Source organism: Camponotus floridanus, unplaced genomic scaffold (assembly GCF_003227725.1).
Source record: "Camponotus floridanus strain SB8 unplaced genomic scaffold, Cflo_v7.5 scaffold30, whole genome shotgun sequence".
NCBI lineage: Eukaryota > Metazoa > Arthropoda > Insecta > Hymenoptera > Formicidae > Camponotus > Camponotus floridanus.
In genome coordinates, this window is record NW_020229437.1 from 955,528 (window position 1) to 978,009 (window position 22,482).

The following is a 22,482-nucleotide window of genomic DNA, read 5'->3' on the forward strand; positions in this document are numbered from 1 at the left end:
AAATATCAAAATTCGTAAATAGATGTGTGAAGAAACGACAATTTGTAAGAGAAAGAGAGAGAGAGAGAGAGAGAGAGAGAGAGAGAGAGAGGGAGGGAGAGAGAGAGAGAGAGAGAGGGAGGGAGAGAGAGAGAGAGAGGGAGGGAGGGAGAGAGAGAGGGAGGGAGGGAGGGAGGGAGAGAGGGAGGGAGGGAGAGAGAGGGAGGGGAGAGAGAGAGGGAGGGAGGGAGGGAGAGAGGGAGGGAGAGAGAGAGAGAGAGAGAGAGAGAGAGAGAGAGAGAGAGAGAGAGAGAGAGAGAGAGAGAGAGAGAGAGAGAGAGAGAGAGGAGAGAGAGAGAGAGAGAGAGAGAGAGACTTCTGAAGAATTTTCTTAAAATAAAAATATTTTTTATATTTTTTGATTTTAGACAGGTGCATCTAGAACTGTGTAAAGTATCAAAAACGATATGTATTATCTTCGGCGTACAGACAGCTTGCGAGATAGGAGTGATTATTATATTTTCTACTGGGACGCTTTACATTTTTTATATGCGATACATTATTCGACAACACAAAATTACGGACAGCTTGTTGCAACAAACATTTACGATGATGATAATGTGTATTATTAATATTCTCAAAATTATATTTTTAAGTCGCGTTTGCAAACATGCGGCGAATAAGGTAATTTATTTTGCATTCTATTATTTTACTAAAAATTTAATTAGTAATATTGATAAATTTATTGACTATATATACTGATTATATAGGGAAATAAAACTATCGAAATTATTTACTCGATTTATGGATGCGACGAAGCATCTGGAGTGCAAGAGGAGGTTTGTTTGTGATTTATGTTTAACATTGATTATTCTGTAATAATAATTACTGTATCATTTATGACGTTAATTATCGTCCATATTGTTTCAGATTCAACAATTTAGTATTCAAATATTACAAAGTCCGGTGATATTCTTTGCATATGGTATTTCTTTGGATAATCATGTCCTAACTACGGTTTGTATCGAGTTGTTTATACAACAATAAATTGCTAATTCTGTCAATAATTTTTAAATAATTTCCTGAAAATAAAATGTATATAAAATGTATATTAAAAAAAATTAATAATAATATTTCTTAAAATAAAAAGTCACAATTATAATTACATTTTGATTAAAAAATTTTCAAATATAATATTTAGAAATGTAAATTAAATTCAATATTATACAATTCTTACTTATAATGTATGTATAATATACATATATACATATAAGTTATAATATATATCAGATATATAATAAATTTTTATTTATAGATGTTGAAAATTATAACAACCTATTTGGTTATTATGATACAAGTGAGCAACTCATTAGAGTCCAATAAAGCTATTCAAAATATGTAAATCTTAAATATAACGTGCATATATATTATATTTATATATAATATATATTTTGAGAAAATATAGATATTAATATAAATAATTCAAAATTATATTATTTTATTAAATATTAAAATTATATTATTATTAATATTAATATAAAACATTCAAAAAAATTATAATTTAAGTTATGAAAAAATTAATGTGTATTAAATATCGTAAATGTCATAAATATAAAAGAAATTTATGCAAGCTGAAATAAAACGTATAGACATATAATATGTAGGATTATTTTATTTGAGATATTCAATAGATTCTCTTTTCCTATTTTTCTTTCTCTATCCTTAACAGAATCTGTAATATATTTAATATACTTTTATTTTTTTATGTTAAAATTTAGACTTAAACTTCTTGTATTTAATGAAATATATTTTTTGTACTTAATTCAACGGATAAATATGCTTTTTTAAATTTTATTTAATTATAAAGTAATAAAATTAAAAGTATTTTTGCATATCACATTTTCATTTTAGATGTTTAATATTCCTAAAACTAATTGCTTATTGTAACCTAATCAAAACTGTTAGAGACAAAAATATTATACGATTGTATAAACATACTTATATTTGAAATGTGTTTGTCAGGTCATTACATATTATATATTTTTCATTTCATTTTTATTTTCATTCTTTTATTATTACAGTGTGTCATCAGATCCATATCAAAGTATACTTGTTGAATTTGAAGCTCTTTATAATATGAACAAAATAAATATATTAATTATTAAATTAAATATTTCTAATAAAATAGTTATAAAATTAAATATAAAATATTCATTTTATTTAAACTAATTTAATAATAAAAAAGCGACTATGTTGTAATTTATGAGCGACACATTGTATATTAAACTTTTATTTTACAATCACCAATACATAATACTGATGTTTTAATGAATTTTTTCTTAGTCGTTAATAAGATAGCTCTTAGCTTGATATTTCGCACGATATCGATCTCTCTCAGTAAAGTCTCATGGGTATTCATCCATTACAAGATCACGGGCATCCAATATAGTTATTGCTTATTTCGTACGCTTATGCGTATTATCATTAATTTATCATTATTTACTTTACAATAATTTTATCAATAATTCTTATTGTCATAAGAATAAAATGAGAAAATAGTAAAAAATAAATTTATCAATATCGAGTTAATTTTTCTTTGATAACGAAAAATAATCGTAATCTTTTGAATACAATGTATGTGAGTTTCTATCAAAATTTCTCTTTAATTTATCAATTTTCCATAGAAATTAATCTACGCATTTTCTAAAAGAAAATGAAAAAATACAAAAATTCCGGAAAACATTTTTACTTATAAAAATAATGGAGATTCATGCAATGCATTCGCCGACCAATATAGATCATGAGATGGGTGGATCTTTTGGGACGTAGACGCATTATGAGACATCGTGAACATTCTTTGGCTCCTATCATTGCTACTTGTTTGATCGATCACTTTCGGTCATATTATTATCAACCACTTATCAAAGTGGCATTTCGCATTATGATGTTTGTACTAGAGCAGGCGAAGCGTCAAATTAATCACTCTCGATATTCATGACGGAGTTTCATTTCGCAGCCGTGTGTACGCTCACAGTCAAAAGTGCTATTCGTTTAGATCGACGAATGTTACCAAACATGTTTCAAAGAATATGCGATGATCATACCGCTGATCATGGTTAACTTTGTCTTTGGGATAAGAAATTTGGATCAGCAAGCGTGTAAAGATTCACAATTTTGCATATTAATTGATCTATTTGGTGAGTTATTACGTTCTAATAAAATTTTCCATAGAATATATATGTAACTACTTCATACAAAACAGTCAAATGACTTCGATATTTTGATCGAGCAATATTCTAATATCTGTTTTACGTTGTTTCTTGTTTCGAATGGTTGCTTAAAGAAAAATTTTAAAAAATTATTATAAAACGAAGATAACATCTTGAAGAAGAATTTTAAAATCTAATATGATTAACTTAGATATATGTTATAAATATTTTAAATTAAAATACATTTCTTATTCAATTTAAAAAATTCGAAATAAGCTTTTAAATACACTAAATGTAGATTGTACGTGCTTAAATTTATTGTGCTATATTTATCGTATTCATGATAAACAATTATAATGGATTATTTATAAAAGATCCATCCATATGCATATCAATTATTCTTATACACGCCATAAACTATTCTGTCATCTTACTTTACGTGAGCGATGTGTTGTTTTTACATTGGGTCAGGTAAGATAATCTATCTTGAATATACAAACATTATAATATTATAATGAAGAGCTTTGTTAAATACAAAAGTATATAAATAATTTAATCATGTATCATATCAGATAAATTCTCTCTTAATCTCTCAAATATTTAAACATAAAAATAATTTAATAAATAATTTAATAAATTTAATAATAAGAATATAAACACACATTTAAATATAAAAATTTATCCAATAATTTTAGATTTTAATCATTTATAGTACAAATGTATCGTAACTATAAAATTGCTTTAAATAAAGTTACTATAATTTATAATATTTTCCAATGAAATAAACTATTACTGAACATATATTAATTCATTGATACTTTGTTTCTCATATTTTACTTTTACTGCGATTATACTAAATAAAAATAAATTAAAGTAAAATAAAATAAATAAAATAAAATAAAATAAAATAAAATAAATTAAAGATATGCGAAGCTCTGACTCGAGCAGTTAAATAAAGCTGATGCCATGCAGTTAAGCATTACCTGTTAAACACTATATGATAAACTTGCGACTAAATTATACATTCATTAATAAATTAATTTGTATATTTTTATCTTGCTGCATCCCGTGCACTATCAGCATATTTAATAACGATCAAATGCAATCTTCTTCTACTAATTATTACAAACCATCATTAAAATCGATGGTATTTTGTAACGCATTAAGGTAATAAAAGTGGATCCTGTGGGAGCGTTTGTACAACAAATTACTTATTGCATCACAGAAAAAATTGACTGCTAGATATATAATAGATCGTTTTAAAGTTCGCGACACGTTTGCTTACGTTCGCTCGTTTAGCACATCTTCATCATCATTCTTCGTGATAATCGTTTATGAGCTTTTATGCGCTCCTTAGTTGCTCAACAAAGCTAGATCATATAAATTATAATCGAGTGCAGTGAAAAAGTGACTGTCGCAGAACTGTCTGATCTGACATATTATTTCTGTAGGTCGATTTATATTAGTCAAATATAACATGAAGCACAATGATTAGTAAATAACAGATATATTAATCAAGTAAATATCATGTATATAAAAAAATTGAAACAGATGTAAAGAATAAACAAAATATCAGTCAAATATCGTAAAATGATTAATCTTATCAAAAGAAAATTTTTTTTCGTTAAAATTAGATTAGTGATTTTGTCTAAATTTGTTTAAAAACGATTATTTTGTAGTTAGAGGTTGATTAACTTGTATGGAAATCGACAAAAATTATTTTATTTTTGTGCATCATCATGGTATCATTAATCATGCATTTGTCTGATTTTGAATATTTTAGATGCCTAAACAATTGGAAGTTAAAGATCGTTTAAATCGAGTGACCAAATATTTAATTAAAGAACATTGTACAAAAGAAAGAAATTATGAAGTTATTTGAACGTCCAAGATGTTTGATTGAAGCGATAGCACCAGTAATAATTCTGAATCATTTAATGGGACTTCGTGTTTTTGAGTATCCTCGTGGTCAGCCAAGACCTATACTGAGTCTGATCTATCTTGTATTTCTTTATTGTTTATACTGCGGTGGCACATTATATTTAACGGAAAGATATTATATAATTGTGACATTATTGAAGTTGGAATATTTTTTATACAAAATATTGAATTACATTGTTATTTTTTTGATCCTCGTTAAACTACTGCTGGGTTGGTGGTATTCGAAGGTAAGCGAAATGTGAAATAAGTAATATAATATTCTGTAAATAAAATATATAATAATATAATATCCTGTAAATGAATAATGAAAACGCAGATAAAAGAAATGTTAATTCGCATGATAAGTGTTATTCGACAAACTTGTACTTAAAAGAAATACATATTTATGTTTATGGTGTAAATTAACATTTGTGCAGAGGTTCAATGCTTGCTATAAAAGGATCTTTGAGATCGATGAAACATTACGACAGCTTGGATTGATGGTAAATTATGATAGAATATATTTTATGACGATCGGAGTACTGATTACCTGGTTTACAGTCAACTTTTCTACTTGCGTTGTGGTCTTCATAATAATGCAAGAACAAACAAATGTATATAAAACAATTGGTGCTATGGTCGCATATTCGTATGCGTTGGCCGTTAATGCTATTATAATGTTCGAGTTTTACATATTTGTAAAGTACGTAAACTTGCTTTCTAAACAACTTAAAACTTTATTTTAATGAAATATTTATTCTCTTTCTCAATTAATATTTGAGAAATTAATATCACAATTAGTTTACTTGTCATATTTACAAATAATATTAAAACTAAAATTAAATTGTAATTTATATTACATACTAACTAATATGAAACGCATACACACACACACACACACACACACACACACACACACACACACACACACACACACACATATATATTTGTGTTTCATATTGTTAATTAATAGGTCTTAAATTATTATTTGTTTCTATAAAAATAAAAGAAATATAATTTAATACATACTATTATGCACAGATGCTTACAAATGAGATTTGACTTAATCAATCGACGCTTATGTCAATATTCAGCAAAAATGATGAAATTGGATTCTGTTGAAATGCAAGATTATGATGAGCAACGACATTTGTTTTCCATGAAAATATTATCTAAATGGTGTCGACAGGTACAATCTAGAAAAAATATTTCTATATCAGAGAAACAAAATTCGATTAAATCACAGATTCAATCGCATTTTACACCTTACTTCCAAAAACAGTCTCAAGGAGAACTTCGAAACCGATTTCAGAAACACAATTCCGCAATGACGGAATGTCACGAACGTAAATATCTATTACAAATAATCAGGTGAGTATATAAATTATAAAGTGAATTGCATATATAAATAATTTTATATATAAATTTATATATATAAATAATTTTTATAAGAAATAGCAATAAAATTCTGCCAATCGTTCTTTCTCAATAAATTCTTAAAATACTTAAGATTATACTAAGATATGTGATTTTTGTTTACAAAACATTTTGAATATTAAAATCAAAATTTTGTGTAAAACGAAAGTTTGTAAAAGAGAGAAAGAGAGAGACTTCTGAAGAATTCTTTCTTAAATAGAAAATATCTTTTATATAGTTGTTTTCTTAGACAGGTGCATTTAGAATTGTGTAAAGTATCAAAAACAATATGTACTATCTTCGGTATACAAATAGCTTCCGAGATAGGAATGATTATTATGATTCTCACCAGAGCTCTCTACAATTTATACAATCGATATATTATACAACACAAGGTTAACACAGATAATTTATTGAAGCAAACAGTTGTAACAATCACATTGAGTATCTTTTATATTCTAAAAATTGCATATTTAAGTCGCATTTGCAAACATGCAGCCGATAAGGTAACCTATTATTTATCTATCTATTTTGTATTCTATTATTTCATTAAAAATTTAATTAATATTTATTAATATTCATAAATATATTAATATCATATAGGGAAATAAAATTATTGAAATTATTTATTCGATTTATGGATGCGATAAAGAATCTAGCGTGCAAGAAGAAGTATGTTTGCGATATGTACAACTTTTATCTTTATTATGATAATTTTTAATAATTATAATTAATTATTTTATCAATTAATTCTTTGTGACTTTTAATTATTGCTCACAATTGTTTCAGATTCATCAATTTGGTATTCAAATATTACAAAGTCCAGTGAGATTCTCCGCATATGGTATTTCTTTGGATAATTATGTTTGGTTAACTATGGTTTGTATCAAAATGTTATATATAAATTGCTAATTCTTTCAATAACTTTTAGATAATTTCTTAAAAACGAAATATACATATATATTAAAAAAAATTTAATAATGTTTTTAATATTTCTTAAAATAAAATCTTGCTATCATAATTCCATTTTGATTAAAAATTTACAAATGAAAAATATATACTATAAACTATATTCAATATTATACAATTCTTACTTATAATGTATAATATATATACATACATGTTATAATATATCAGATATAATATATAATAAATTCTTATTTATAGATACTGAAAACTGTAACAACCTATTTGGTTATCATGATACAAATGAGCAACTCATTGGAATCGAATGAAGCTATTCAAAATAATATAAATTTTAAATAAATGCATATTTAATATACATATATTTAAGGAGAATTAGATAGATATTAATGTAAATAATAACACAATATTTTAGAAAATTATAGTTTAAATTATGAAAGAATTAACATATATCACAAATAAATGTAATAAATATAAAAGTTATATAAAATAAAACATGAGAATTATGAAAATTTGGAACTATTTTATTTAAGATATTCAATTTATTTCTTTTTATCTTTATAACATAATTTTATCTCTATAAAATATTTAATAGATTCTTTTACTTTTTGCCATTAAACTTTAGAATTAGACTTCTTACGCTAAACTGAATACACATTGTAGTTAATTGAACAGATGATATCGCGCAATTCTTTTTATTCTACTTTATTACAATAATAAAATTGAAACTACTTTTGCATATCATATTTTCTTTTTGTATGTCTAATACTTTCGACTTAAAAATCAATTGTTCGTTCGCAACCATGACCAAACCTTGGATGTAAAAATATTACACGATCATATATGAACACATTCGAAATGAGTATGCCAAGTCATTATGTACTATATGTTCTTCATCTTCATTTTCGCTCCTCATTTCCCTTTATTACTACACATTAGCAGTGTTATCAGAGATCTACATCAAAGTATATGACTTTTTGAATTTGAAGCTCTTTACTCATATGCACAATAAATATAAGTAATTATTAAATTAAATAGTTCTAATAAAATAGTTATTTGCAGAAATAATTAAATATAAAATATTAATCAGATAATTAGATACAAAATATTAATTTTCTTTAAATTACTAGAATAATTTGATAATATAAGAAAAAAAATTATCAACATTCTATTGTATATTAAATTCGTATTTTACAATTACGCTACATACTGATATTTTTAACTCTCCCATTGTCGTCTCTCTCATCGTTAATAAAATAGCTTTTAGCTTGATACTTCGCACAATATCGATCTCCCTGGTAAAGTCTCGTGGGTATTCATCCATTATAAGATCACGGGCAGCCGATATATTCGCTTATTTTACTCGTTTTATCATTTGTCTAAATTCATTATTACATTTTATAATAATTTTATCAATAATTGTAATTGTCATATTTTCTAACATTTTACAAATTAACATCATTGAATTAAATTTGATATACATTGCGTTTTTCTATATTTCTTAAATATAAATAACTTTTTTCAGAGAAATTAATTTTCTATGAAACTGATGCACTACATACCGCGTCTGGCTTTTAATAATCGAAATTCAAAAAATTTTTTTCGATTATTAAAAGGATTATAGGATCTTATCTTTTGATTATTAATTTCTTAAGTTAATTTTTTTTATTTAAAATAATGCTCATCTTTTTTTGATGATTTAAAATAATCATAATTTTCTGAAACACGTATATGAGTTTCTACAATTCAAAATTCTCTCTTAACTTATCTATTTTCCTTTCTCTTTTATATATTTTAGAAATTAACATCAATACGTCTTTTCCCGAAGAACGAGACAATTAAGAAATTTCGAAAAACAGTATTTTTATTTGTAAGAATAGTGAAGGCTATTCACGCAATATATTTGTGGGTCAATATCGATCGTGAGATGGACGAATCCTTCGGGACGTAAACGCATCACAATATCGCGAACATCCTTTACTTGGGTCGTGCCGTCGCCACTTGTTCAACTATCCTTGGTCGTAATATCATCGACCACTTATCAAGCATTTAGCATTACGCTGTCTGCACTAGAGCACGCAAAGCGACACGTAGTCACCCTCGATATTCATCGTTTATTTCTCAGGTGCGAGATAGCCGTGTGTGCACGCGTGTATATGTATGTGTGTGTGTGTACGTTCACAATTGACAAAAAGTGCTATTCGTTCAGGTCGACGAATGTTACAATTATCGAAAATGTTCCAACCGAAGACTATGCATGAGATGATCATGCCACTGCTCGTGGCTAACTTTGCCCTTGGGATCGGAATTTGGACCAACAAACGTGGAAGGATTCTGAATTTCGCGTATTCGTTCATCTGTTTGGTGAGCTATTGCGTTCTAATGAGATATTCGATCGAATATATATATATTTACTACACGCAAAAGTCAAATCAGTTCGGCCTGATGACATTTCGAGCAATGTTCTATGCCAACATGTGTTCCACGTTGTTTCTTGTTCCTAGTGGCTGGTTGAGGAAAAAGGTAATTTTAAAAGATTAAAAATATCTTAAAACAAAAAAGTAACATCTTAAAAGTATAAAAAAAATCTAACATAATTAACTTTAGATATATATCATAGACATTTTAAATCTAAAATACATCTCTTTTTATTCAATTTTAAAAATTTAAAATAAGCTCTTAAATACAAATTTAACTGTCTAGTATTTCAAATTGTCCTATTTCCAAATAAAAATATAATTATTATCAACATTATTATTATCAACATCAACTAGTATCTTATTATTTTAATTTTAGTATATGAAGATGGCTCTAATGCGCATCATGATGTGCGAAAAAACAATGGAGCAAATGGGAATACAAAAGAACTATCGGAAATTATACTTGAATCAACTTTACGCGCTCGTATTTATTGTGCTGACATTTATCATTTTCATTATAATCAGTTATGATGGAATGTTCGTTAAAGATACACCCATGCATGTCAAAATCGTTCTTATGCTTGCTATAAATTATCCTATCGCTTTACTTTACGTGAGCGATGTGTCGTTTTTGCAGTGGATCAGGTACGATAATTTGCTTTGAATATACAAATAATATAATGAGGAGAGCTTTGTTAAATATAACAATATAAAAATTAATCTAATCGTGTATCGTGTTAAACGAATTCTCTCTTGATCTCTCCTCATTTATAAAAATATAAAAATTATTTAATATAAAGAACATAAACACATAGTAAATATTAAAATAATATAAAAATTTTTCTTATAATTTTAGACTGATCATTTATAGTGCAAATCATAACTATAAGGTCGCTCTAAATTGTAAAGTTTTATAACATTATATTTATGACATTTTTTAACGAAATAAATATAATTATTATTGAATTATTAAATTATATATTAAATAATCGATACTTTATTTCTCATAATTCGCTCTTGTCGTGATTATACGAAAAATTAATTAAAGGTATGCCAAACTCCGATTCGAGCAGTTAAATAATCTGTTGCAACGTATGTTAACTACTACCCCCGATTCACCGCAGCACAAGAGAGTGCTCAAAATGAAAGACGAGTGGAATAAAACCTCCACATCCGTAACGCAACAGGACCGTAGGTCCGAGGAAAACACCAACACTATGAGGGCTGTCAAGTGAGATGTTTACTCCAATGCATATTTGAATAAAAGCTTTTACACGGTTTTTGCACGCTCAAAAATATATATAGCAAGTGTGTATATATGTATAAACATAATCATATATTATTTCTAAATAAATTCTCTGTTTGATTTTATGATCTACGATTTATATTATTGCACTATTTATTTTTCCTTCCAACGTAATTTTATAATATAATGTTGTGTTTCTTTTAAATGATTTTGTCGGCGCTAATTGACAATTTCGTCTTCTTTATATTGAACGAAGGCAAGTTCATCTGGAATTAATCAAGGCCACTAGGTGCACGAACGAAGCATATGGCATACAGATCCTCTGCTCTATGACGATATCATTCGTGTTCATCACTAGCCTCCTGTATTATGCTTATTCGATTTTTTGGATGCCCCTCAGCAGAGAGATATTCCGACAGGAGATGGTACCGGTCATCGGCTGGATTTTGTTCTACGCTTCTAAAGTCCTTATAATAAATCATATGTGCGCTTTGGCGAGCACTGAGGCAAGCATCGAAAAAGTTTTCATAATTTAAAAGTAGTCTTTAACATGTTTTTATCTTTTTTTAATTAAAATATTGAGTATCTTAAATTCCTCGAATGTTAAAAAAAAGAAATAAATTATGTTATATATAAAATGCACAATTGTAATGTTTAAGTACATTCGTCACAATTTCCACAGGCCGCAAATACAGGTGACATAATCTGCGAACTGTACGAGCCATCCACCAGTAAAGAATTTCGCGCGGAGGCAAGTCTCTTATTTTATATTTTAATTAAATATGACATAAGAATACGGAAATCAATATTTGACTTTTTTAGATACGGGATTTTACTTTACAACTGATACAAAATCCGTTGATCTTTACGGCGTGTGGATTTTTCAATCTGGATCATACATTTATTCATGGGGTAAATTATGTTAATTTTATTTAAATTTAATATTCGAATATAAAGTAATAGCTTTGAAGATATATGTATTGGATTCTTACGATCTGTTGTCGATGTAATTGACCTACTTTATTTTAATTTCCATCTCAATAACATCTTTTTTCATAAATTAATTTTTATCATTTTATAGTTTAGTCTGAATCTTTTAATTTCTCCTAATTAAGATAATCAACTATGAAAAGTTATAAAAGTCTCGTATATGTAACGTGATGTTAGGATGTGTAACAAATATATGTCTGAGAAAAAGAGGAAGAGAAATGAGAATTTTTAAATGAAAAGATATAATAAAAATTATTAAATCTTCTATTTTTTTCCAGGTTATTGGTTCAGTCACTACGTATCTCGTAATTCTCATCCAAGTCGGAGATCTACCACAGTCAAATCCAACAAAAAATTCCTCCATAATACTTGATGAGACAAGTCTTACTACACTTAATACTCTTACAACTTATTTATAAATGCTTATTAATAAATGCAAATATTCGCATATCATGTTTTACTGATCTGTAAAAATTTTAAAATAAGAAAATTCATAAAATTATTTTCATAACTATGTATGTTTTGTGTATATTTGTGATGCAAAAAGGAAAAGCGTTTACTATCATATATGTTAAATCTTTTTCATAGAAAAATATATATTACAAAAGTTGAAATATTTAATATAAAGTGTATTATATCTTTTCATAAATATATGATTGATATTTCTTTTTTAATTTTCCGACTTTTATAAACATAGTAATTGCATGTGATTTGTATAGAGCGAAATTAATTTTATAATGCTTGCTTTCTTATTTAAAAAAAACTTACATTTTTATTTTAGTGATATCAAAAATAAAAAGAGAAATAATATTGCAAAGTGTTTAAGTGTCCGATCGGTTAACGAGAATCCGATGACCGAGTTCACCCCGACGATTTTCCGCCAATTAGAACGCCGACGGGGATATTGTGTCAATTACACTACCCCAAGTGCACTTATCCTGGTCGACTACTATCCAGATGGAGGCGTTAGCCCGTGAAATTCGGTCTTCCCGTAATTTAATAGCTTCGAACTTGGTCGAAGCTTCCTATTCCCAATCAATTACATGTATGATTCGTTAGATGAAACTTTGCGCGATTCTCAAATTCTCTTCCCGACTTTTTTTTCTGTATAAATCCTTTATAAATCCTCTATAAACCCTTAGTGAGTGATATAACTTTTATATATAACATTAATATTTACTTTTATACAATTTATGTTTTATGTAAATTATTTAATATTTATGTAATATTTAATATTTAATGTTGTATGTATATTTAATCAAAATGCATATATGATACTTCATATTTGGTACTTTTTCACATACATGCGCAAATTTTGTGTTTTTCTTTAAATTATTATTTAAAAATTAATTTTTTTAATACTTTCTGTATTTTCAAGTTAAAAAATTATTATACAGACACTGTACTATATATTTTATTTTTGTACGAGATAAAAATTCAATTAAAAACTTGAGATATTATTAAAGAATTCTTCATAAAATGATCGCGCACATTCTAGTGACACTCACGGTGTTTTATTCGATACATCATTTATAAGAAAACATATTCGAACGTATGGATCTTGTGAATAAGGGGGATGTACAGAGGCCGTTTACATCGAGGATAACATTAATTGGGAATTAAGGGCGCGAACGTAGGTAGCCGTCACGAGCCACCTGCTACTACGGTACTCTCATCTCGAGCTAAAGGGATTGATTTATTGTGCCCAGGGGAAAAAAGAGGGCTTGAGTACGGACCGGTTCGAATGGATGCCGACCAATGTGTCCCGTTGTCCCCTCCCGTTAAATAAAATTCTTAAAAGACATCGCGAATACATTATCGATGATACGATATTGTTACAACTATCCTTTTTCTCAATCGAATCTTTCTTTAAAATTGCAGCTACAGTTTATTCAATTTACTAACAGATTTTTATTTATTTTTTAGCATTATAAAAAAAATCGACGTGAAATATTATATAATTAAAAAAATATATCTCTATTTAAATGTGAATATTTAAATAAATTTTTTAATTTTAGCATCAAAACATATGATTAATGCTATAGTACTAAAATTAAGGAAGTTACAAAAAATGAAATTGATCAGTTTAATACAAATATTTCTGAAAAGATCATGTACTTCGAAAATTGACTTTTAAAAAATGAAAATAATTGTGGTCTATCATTAAAATTTTTAAAATTATAATTATACAGTGTCTCTTCAATCAATCGAAAAAAAAGATACGAACACTCAGTAAGTGAAATCTGTACATTGTACAGGATCAATGGGGTGCATTTTTCTCCCGACTGAAGCATACGGGCCGGATTAGAAATGGAAATTGAGGAAAAGCAAACACAAACAACAGTCTACGATCCTAATAATCCGCAAATGTCGTTTATCATCTGAGAGCGGATCCGCCTTAACCCCAGAGACCACTCCTACTCGCAGGGTGCGCGCAGTCGCCGACTGTTGTCCCCTCTTCACCCTTGTATTTATATGCGTATGTTTTGCCTTCATCAAATTACGTATATAATCGACATATTCATCTAGCTTTCGCTTTAGTTTTGTAGTGTAATTAAAGATATAGAAGAAATAAAATTAAAAATACTAAAGCGGAAAAATATTATATATGTATTCCGTGTGTGTTATATACTGTATAGAAATGTTTAAAATCATATCTATAAATATATACACAGATACAAAATGTTCAAAATTTTTTATTGCTATATTTCAACTTATTTTTAAATTTCTTAGCATTTATTCCATACGTCTTTAATCTTTCTTCTTCCAAGAACATTATTGGATTATCGTTATCTAGTTTGCGTTTATTGGTTTTCGTTTTATTCAATTGAGAATTCTTACTCTTGTTTTTCTTCCGAGCGATTGTAGATTTCTCGGCAGAGAAGGATGTTATTTTTCCATTATTTTCTACATTAATACTAACATTATCCGTTTCTGTCTGAGAATCTTTTCTTTCTGCTTTATCTATTTTCATTTTCTTAGGATTAGAATTGTCACTATCATTTCTTAATTTGTTTTCTCGTTTTTGCTTCTCATTCTTATTCACCACATTTATCTTTTGTGCATCCTGTTCATCATTTTTACTATTATGAGAATTTTTCTGCAAATTATTTTTTGCAACATTCATTTTTGTCTTAGAAACAGTTTCGGTATTAATAAAATTCACATTAGGACCATTGGTCTTAATTTTCTTCTTTTGCCTGCGCTTTTTACTGCTAGTATTAGCTTGCTCGATGATAGCTTCATCTTTTCCTTCATCTTTTTCTTCTGGATTGCTATACAAAAATATGCAATTAGTATACAATGAAATATACAATCTAATAAATATCATGTATATTTTTAATTGTATATGTGATACTTACATATACAAACTTTGAAGGATTTTTCGTTTATTTGCTTCATTTGCAGCCTTTTGTTTGTACATTCGAACATCATTCTCTTCTGCACATTCTGATTTATATTTAAGAGCTTTTCTTAAAGGACACCATTTGTTTAATTCTTTATCATCAGCCATTAAAATCTTGAAATACAAAATATATATTAAATTAAATTACAAAAATTAGTGTTATTTTACAAATAATTTTATAAAACTTAATATTTTTTAATAAAATTTTATATAAGTCTTACTTCTTCAACACTTAATCCATAATCGTTTGGCACAACTTTTCTATATTTAAATCTACAAGGCAAATCTCCAATCATATCCTCATAATCCAATGAATAATATTGGTCAAAATACTCTTCGTAAGAAGAATATTGTTTCGGATCAAATTTTGGTTTCTCCTTTGCAATAAGTTCAGCGAATTTAGAGCGTCTCCTTCGTTTTCTTTTTTTCGTATTTTCAATTAGTTCGGACTGCAAATCTCGAGATTCATCGTAATCAGCATCCATCTGTAATCAGTAAAATTTCTGTATAAAATATGTTAATGAAATATATTGACAAAATATATATAGATAAAATTTATAGTAGGCACATTAAAATCTGGATCTTCACAATGAGGTTCTTCATACAGTGTAGCTTCCATATCAATTTTATCTGTTATTGGGTCATATTTATCCCATGTAGGCTCAATACCCAATTCATCATCGATTTCCGGGAATTCTGGCTTTTGTTCCTCGTCTTGACCACCAGTATAATATTCGTCGTTAAAAAGTTCTTTCATCTTTTTGTCGTGTTGATTTGGATCGAAATCAGCATCAAAATCAACATTATCAAAATGCATATCATTATTTCCTATAATTAATATATATGTACATATTGAATAAAAAAATTTCATACAAGTTTTACAAGTATTTGAAAACTGAACAATCTCATCTTACCTGTGATTTCTTTTAATTTTGCTATCTTTTCTTCTATTTCTTTTCTTTTTAGTGCTTTTAATTGCTTCAGTTCTTCCTTTTTTCGTTGCTTTTCTTCCTCTTTTCTCTTTCTAATTTCTGCCCTTTTCTGTGCTCTGCGTGTATCTTTCTTTCGCATTGAATTTTCCATTGTTCGTGGATACCTTAATAAAATTTCACAAATAAAAAGAAAATATATAATACATTTGTACTATAATGTGTAGTGAACATATATAAATATATATGTAAACATATAATTATATATTAACATATAATCATTTAATAAAATATACTTTTTGATAAATTCTTGATCAGGTTCTTGAAATCTAAAATTGTATTTGTGTTCAAATTCCTCTTGTTTCTCAATAGTTTTTTCATCTTCTGACAAATCTTCATCACTATCGTGAATTATTTGATTATATTCTAAGTCTGTATCACAGAATTCTTTATTTGCATATTTATTATTTAAAATATAATCTCTTAAGAATTTTTCATTTGCATCTAAATTAGGATCTGTCCAAAATTCACGCAATGGTTTAAGCACTTCTTCATCCTTGGGATCTATCTTTACCTGTTGACCTTTCAACCATTCCTTATATGATTCCTCTTCCTAAAGAAGTAAGACGATGACAATTTTACAATGATATTATAAGTAAAATTATGTTGTTTAATCCATAGCATCTTCTTCATGTTACATCTTTAATTGTATTACATATAATTTTACATATAATAAAAAATAATTAATAATTAAATACCTTATACTTTTCATCGTCTGTTTTTTGTTTTATTTTTAGGAGATCTTCATCTTCATTTTCATCTTCGTCTTTTAAAACATGTTTAAAGCTATCTCTTAAGTGTTTTTGTTCCTCTACATAAGTGGACATTTTGGATTTAACCTTTGGTTCTGCATTGTCTTCATCTTCGCTGCTACTGAAATGTCCATCTTTTTCCATTATAATCTTGCGTTCATAGTCGCGTAAAAAAAGAGCTTTCTCTTTCTTTAATTTCTTCTTTCCTTGTTCATTTGCTTCAGTGTCTTCTGATGTTCCAGATTTGACAATATCACTAAAGAACTTAACTTTTTCATCATATATTCGTGGATCTTCACTTTTTAAACAAGCCAAAGTTATAAGAAATTCTTTATCAAATTGTGGATTGTGGATCTAAAAAAAAAATTGTTTGGGATCAATTAGCACATTATTATATATAATTAAATTTGTTATGAAGCTCACAAATCAAAGACAAATTTTTTTATTTTAGTTAAAAAATTTAACATATTTAAAAAATACGCAATAATAAGAGCAATTAACAATTTGTTTAAAAAAGTCAACATACATTTTCATCATCTGATGAACTACTGTCACTGGATTCATCTGAAGCTGCATCCTCTCCATATTTTGTCTTTACTGTAAAAAAAAATATTAATAAAGTTTTAGAAAATATATATCTTTGACTTAATATATAAAACACATTGTCTTTTATTGTACCTTTAATCTATAAATTATATGAACTGAATATTATTGAGTTAATATTAATTATAAATAGTATTGCTAAAATATTTTTTATAACTTAAATATGTTAATCTTTTACATAGCAAACTATAATTATATGCTGTTTTATATAAATAATAGTATTTTTACTTCTGTGTTCTTTTGGAAATTAGGGTTATAGTTAGATTTATACTCACATTTATGTAATTCTTCCTTTTGACGAAAATTATTATAAATCTTGGCATATTCCGTATTTATTTTTAATTCTGCATCCGAATCCGAATTATTATCAGAGAGAAACTTGAGAGCGGCCATCTCGCTTCAGCAGACGTATAAAGTCACTAGATAATAAAGTACCGCAATGTGACCGCAATTCGTTGTTCTCGGTTGGAAGAAATATGGCGTCGATTACTAATCTAATCTGATTCTAAAGCCGGGTCTACAATAGATAATTTAAACCTTAAGGACGGGTCTACAATAAGACAATAAGACCTAAGAGTTAAGAAATTGACCAATCACAGTCGAGTATGAAGAGAATATTCGACTGTAATTGATCAATTTCTTAAGGCTTAGGGCTTAAATTAGAGAACCTCTAGGAGAGAGAATGGACAACTGATCATGTGACATGTGATCAAGCTTTTTCATGATTGGCTGGCAGAAAATGTATCAATTTTAGCTATTGCGACGCCAATGCAAAATATGATACACACAAATAGGTTAAAACCTATTTGTGTATGATATTTTGCATTGGCGTCGCAATAGCTAAAATTGATACATTTTCTGCCAGCCAATCATGAAAAAGCTTGATCAGTTGTCCATTCTCTCTCCTAGAGGTTCTCTAGCTTAAATTACTTATTGTAGATCGGGACTATTGGTAGAAAAGAATAAAATAATGGGTCTGTTCTTTTCAGCTGCACTGGTGCAATAAGTTAGAAAGAGACAAACATATTTTCTTTCACTCTAACTAATTACACTAGTGCAACAATACAGCTAGAAAGAACAGACCCAATATAACGCATGGAACTGCAAGTGTTGCAGACATTGCAGTTGCCAGATAACCTTATTTTGATGAAACGTGTCGACGATATATGTTTCACGCGTGATATGATTTTATTAATATCTATTTATTAGAATGTAAAGGGTGTCATTGCATTGTTGAGGAATATTTGACTTGTACAAATGTGAGTGAATATTTCTCATATTTTAGACTTAATTAAAAACTGATAGGATAATAACATCTTTATCACTTTACTTATATTCTATTAAATTTTTCGTATTTTTAAAATATGCATGAAAAGAGAGATTCTTAAAAATATAGTTTGATTTAATGTACTTGTCAAGAATTTAAGATTAAATATATTAAATATATATACAATTATATTTATAAATAATTGTTTATTTTATATATTGTTTATTATTATTATTATTATATATAGTGAAATACATGTAACTGTAGTAATTTTTGTAAATGTAAATAATTATATAATATTAAAAATATAATTGTGTATACATTAATTACAAGTTTAATAAATTCTATATATATATATATGTTGTGTATACCAGAATATATTTAATTTACAGTTACAGAATATTGCTGTTATACAATGGCCTATATTTTGAACAAGACTTCCATTTTATGCCGAGCTGCTTTTCACAAAAATATAATTCTTGGATCTGTAACTAAAATCACAAAAAGTTACATGCATCAAACTAATAAAACAAATATTATTGCAGAACAGAAATTTAGACTTAAAGATAATATAAGCAATAATTATAAACTCATATATAGAGAGCAAAGAGCTATGAATGTAATGATTACTCTTGCATATAATACTGCATGGCTAGGTATTATTTTTTGCACAGTTTTTATGGGATATCTGATTTACAAAAATCCACCAGTGGAAGAACACAAAAAATTAACATTTATCTCTAGTGCTTACGCATCGTCTCTAAGTAAATCAGCTAGGACAGCCATATTGCTCTTTTCTCTTGCTCTAACCATCACGGTTATAGTATGCTGTAGAATAATTCCATTTAGAATTTATTATAGTCCTGCAGAAAAATTATATAAAGCTGTATTTGTGCGTTCGATATTGTGTGAAAAACATATAGTAACATTTGGCGAAGGCACCGCTATGCCGATATTTAAACGTAAACATACAGGAAATATATTATTTAATGTTAATGGCCGTATTATTTTACTTGATAAGGAAAGTTTCCCAATACCATATATGCGTGAACAAATGATTTACAAAACTAATTAGAACTCTTTATGTATTATATTTAATTATTTATATTTTAGTTTCTTCTATCTATTGTACAGAAATATTCCTATTGATATTATTCATTTAATCTGCATTAGATATTGTTATAAACAGAATAAGATTAACTCGTGTAATAGATAAATAATATTAATATTATTGTGTATACATATTTTTTACAAAATATATGAAAAACTAAAATTGGAATTTTTTCCTACCAATTTTTAAATAAAATTTATTGTGTGTAATTTGTAAATATTGATATAAATTTTATAAATATAAATATATTTTAATTCCTCCAAATTCCTTTTTTCTTTTAAGTAATGTAAAATTCATTCTACAGTATATGGTTTTGTTAAATAACTATGTATAATAAAATCCTTAAATAAAAGAGAGCAAATATATCTTAAAATTGTCATTGTAATATGATGTTTAAATTACAATGTTTTATTATCTATATAAGATATTCTTTATAATATACTTTATAATTTCCCTGTATTTTATTCTGTCTTACATGTATGTACAAACTAATGTATTAAAAAAAGACTAATATAAATAACATAATTAATTGACAATGCAGTTGATATTCAATAAAGGTCTTAAAATTATTTTACAAAAGTTGTTTTAAAAATTGTTAAATTGTAAAAAATTTCATATATATAAAGTTCCATGTTTCATACCTTATTAATTATCAAATTTGTACACAGGTGCTCTTTAGAGTAACGCAGTAAGTAATACAAAATATTATCAATGATATTAAAATATATTGTATTTTTTCTAATATTTCTTTTCCACACAGTATTGTTCTTCAATCTACATATTTGCATACTTGTTCATATGGGAGCTTTTCTATAATTTTTTTATCCTTTTTGAGTTCAACATCTATACTATAATGTTCTATATGTAATTTTTTCACTATTGCTACCTTGCCTTTATGCTTTCCCCAAAGAATAAGGATCTCTTTGCCAATTGCAGGAATTATTGTTTCCAAGTATTCTTGATCCAATCGTATAATATGTCCATTAACTTCTTCGGGTGTCTTTAGTTTCACTTTAGCGACAAAGCCATCATTTTCAACTGATTGAACAACACCTTTAGCTTTGTAATATTTGTCACTCAGACTTTTCGTGACTACCTTAACTATTAAACCTTTTTTAAGCCAACCTTCAATCGCAGAGGGATCATTGTCACTCTTTAACTTCTTGATAGAGCATGTCTTCTCATCATCATTGAATCTTTTTAATTTCTTATCTTTTTCATCAAGTGATTTGCTGGAAATTGGTATATCCTGGTTATTAGAATCTTCGCTTTTTTTCTCTTGCTTTATATTGAGTACAGGTAGTAATTTTGGTTTTGGTTTTAACTTTATATCAAGAACTAAAGGTGCATCATTCTCAGAACGCATTAATGGCGTTTTGGACTCATTCTCCTCTTCTTGTACATCATGTTTTGTTCTCTCTATTTGCTTTTCAATAAAATCCATCAGTCGCTCCTCATCATCTTTATCCATTTTTTCTTTCTTCGCTTTTTTTTCCTGTGCAGCGAGTGTTTCAGGATCTCTATCAATATATGTTATATACCAGCCTGAAAAAATTAAAGAATGTGAAATTTAAAATGTACAAAACTGATAGATAATTTTCTCATTTGTTAAGAATTATAAACATTAATTTTAATAACAAACCTTTTTCTGTTTCATCCACAACACACTGTCCAGTGCGTCCAAGCCATTTGACAAATGCTGTTAAAGTAAGCCATTGGGTTGCATTCATATGTATATGTCCTCTATCAGAAATGTATTCCTGGTATACTCGATTCGCTGGCACCCGTCTTGTACCGAATTGTCTCTTTAACAAATTCAGATAGCCTTGAGAAAATTCTCGTGAGAATTGATCCATATATCGATGAGCGTTTTCAGCGAATAACAACAGCTGGCGATGATGCGATTCTGACATTGTATGGCATTTGAATCCATTTTCGTCCCGGCACTGTTTTTGACACATTTGACAGTACCATCTCAACTTTTGCAATCCTTTAGCTTTGATCTTATTAGCAATATATTTTGGTGTGCCTACTTCGTGTTTTCCCATGTTGTTTATACTCTACTTCTTTACTTGATTGTCGTGCTCTTTAGAATACCAGTGCGTTTAAAAATTGCTAGACGGGTAGACGTGTAGTGATTCATACCATTGATTATCACTTTTCTCTAGATTGATTGTATTCAATATTTATTTACTCATTATAAAGTACCATTTTGATTGACCAATCAGAATAACGAAATTTTTGCTTCTT

At 27.4% G+C, this 22,482-nt stretch overlaps 4 protein-coding genes across 6 annotated transcripts; 3 read left to right on the forward strand and 1 right to left on the reverse strand.

The window, feature by feature from the left end:
- Window positions 1-6,293: 6,293 nt before the first annotated feature.
- On the forward strand, window positions 6,294-7,805 carry LOC112638459 (gustatory and pheromone receptor 32a-like). Of its 2 annotated transcripts, XM_025410275.1 has the most exons (5): window positions 6,294-6,479; window positions 6,775-7,030; window positions 7,128-7,196; window positions 7,314-7,403; window positions 7,692-7,805. In XM_025410275.1, the coding sequence occupies exons 1-5, from the start codon at window positions 6,436-6,438 to the stop codon at window positions 7,788-7,790; spliced, it is 558 nt and encodes a 185-aa protein (XP_025266060.1). In that variant the 5' UTR covers window positions 6,294-6,435; the 3' UTR covers window positions 7,791-7,805. The 2 variants fall into 2 exon arrangements, with proteins under 2 accessions (XP_025266060.1, XP_025266061.1); XM_025410276.1 differs by lacking the exon at window positions 7,128-7,196.
- Window positions 7,806-9,535: 1,730 nt separating this feature from the next.
- On the forward strand, window positions 9,536-12,599 carry LOC105248981 (putative gustatory receptor 28a). Of its 2 annotated transcripts, XM_025410274.1 has the most exons (8): window positions 9,536-9,573; window positions 9,658-9,971; window positions 10,245-10,513; window positions 10,917-11,099; window positions 11,371-11,620; window positions 11,797-11,865; window positions 11,937-12,026; window positions 12,383-12,599. In XM_025410274.1, exons 2-8 carry the CDS (start codon window positions 9,666-9,668, stop codon window positions 12,521-12,523), a joined length of 1,308 nt encoding a protein of 435 aa, XP_025266059.1. In that variant the 5' UTR covers window positions 9,536-9,573; window positions 9,658-9,665; the 3' UTR covers window positions 12,524-12,599. The 2 variants fall into 2 exon arrangements, with proteins under 2 accessions (XP_025266059.1, XP_011252401.1); XM_011254099.3 differs by having other exon boundaries at window positions 9,559-9,971.
- A 2,092-nt stretch (window positions 12,600-14,691) lies between these two features.
- Window positions 14,692-22,369, reverse strand: LOC105248974 (protein KRI1 homolog). The gene is made up of 12 exons (XM_011254093.3): window positions 21,875-22,369; window positions 21,005-21,777; window positions 19,873-19,949; window positions 18,130-18,254; window positions 17,778-17,848; window positions 17,198-17,605; window positions 16,736-17,052; window positions 16,425-16,606; window positions 16,079-16,338; window positions 15,732-15,995; window positions 15,467-15,624; window positions 14,692-15,379 (listed from the first exon to the last, which is right to left on the reverse strand). Exons 1-12 carry the CDS (start codon window positions 22,278-22,280, stop codon window positions 14,791-14,793), a joined length of 3,630 nt encoding a protein of 1,209 aa, XP_011252395.2. The 5' UTR covers window positions 22,281-22,369; the 3' UTR covers window positions 14,692-14,790.
- On the forward strand, window positions 18,844-20,321 carry LOC112638460. The gene is made up of 2 exons (XM_025410278.1): window positions 18,844-19,113; window positions 19,514-20,321. The coding sequence occupies exon 2, from the start codon at window positions 19,537-19,539 to the stop codon at window positions 20,194-20,196; it is 660 nt and encodes a 219-aa protein (XP_025266063.1). The 5' UTR covers window positions 18,844-19,113; window positions 19,514-19,536; the 3' UTR covers window positions 20,197-20,321.
- Window positions 22,370-22,482: the final 113 nt, after the last annotated feature.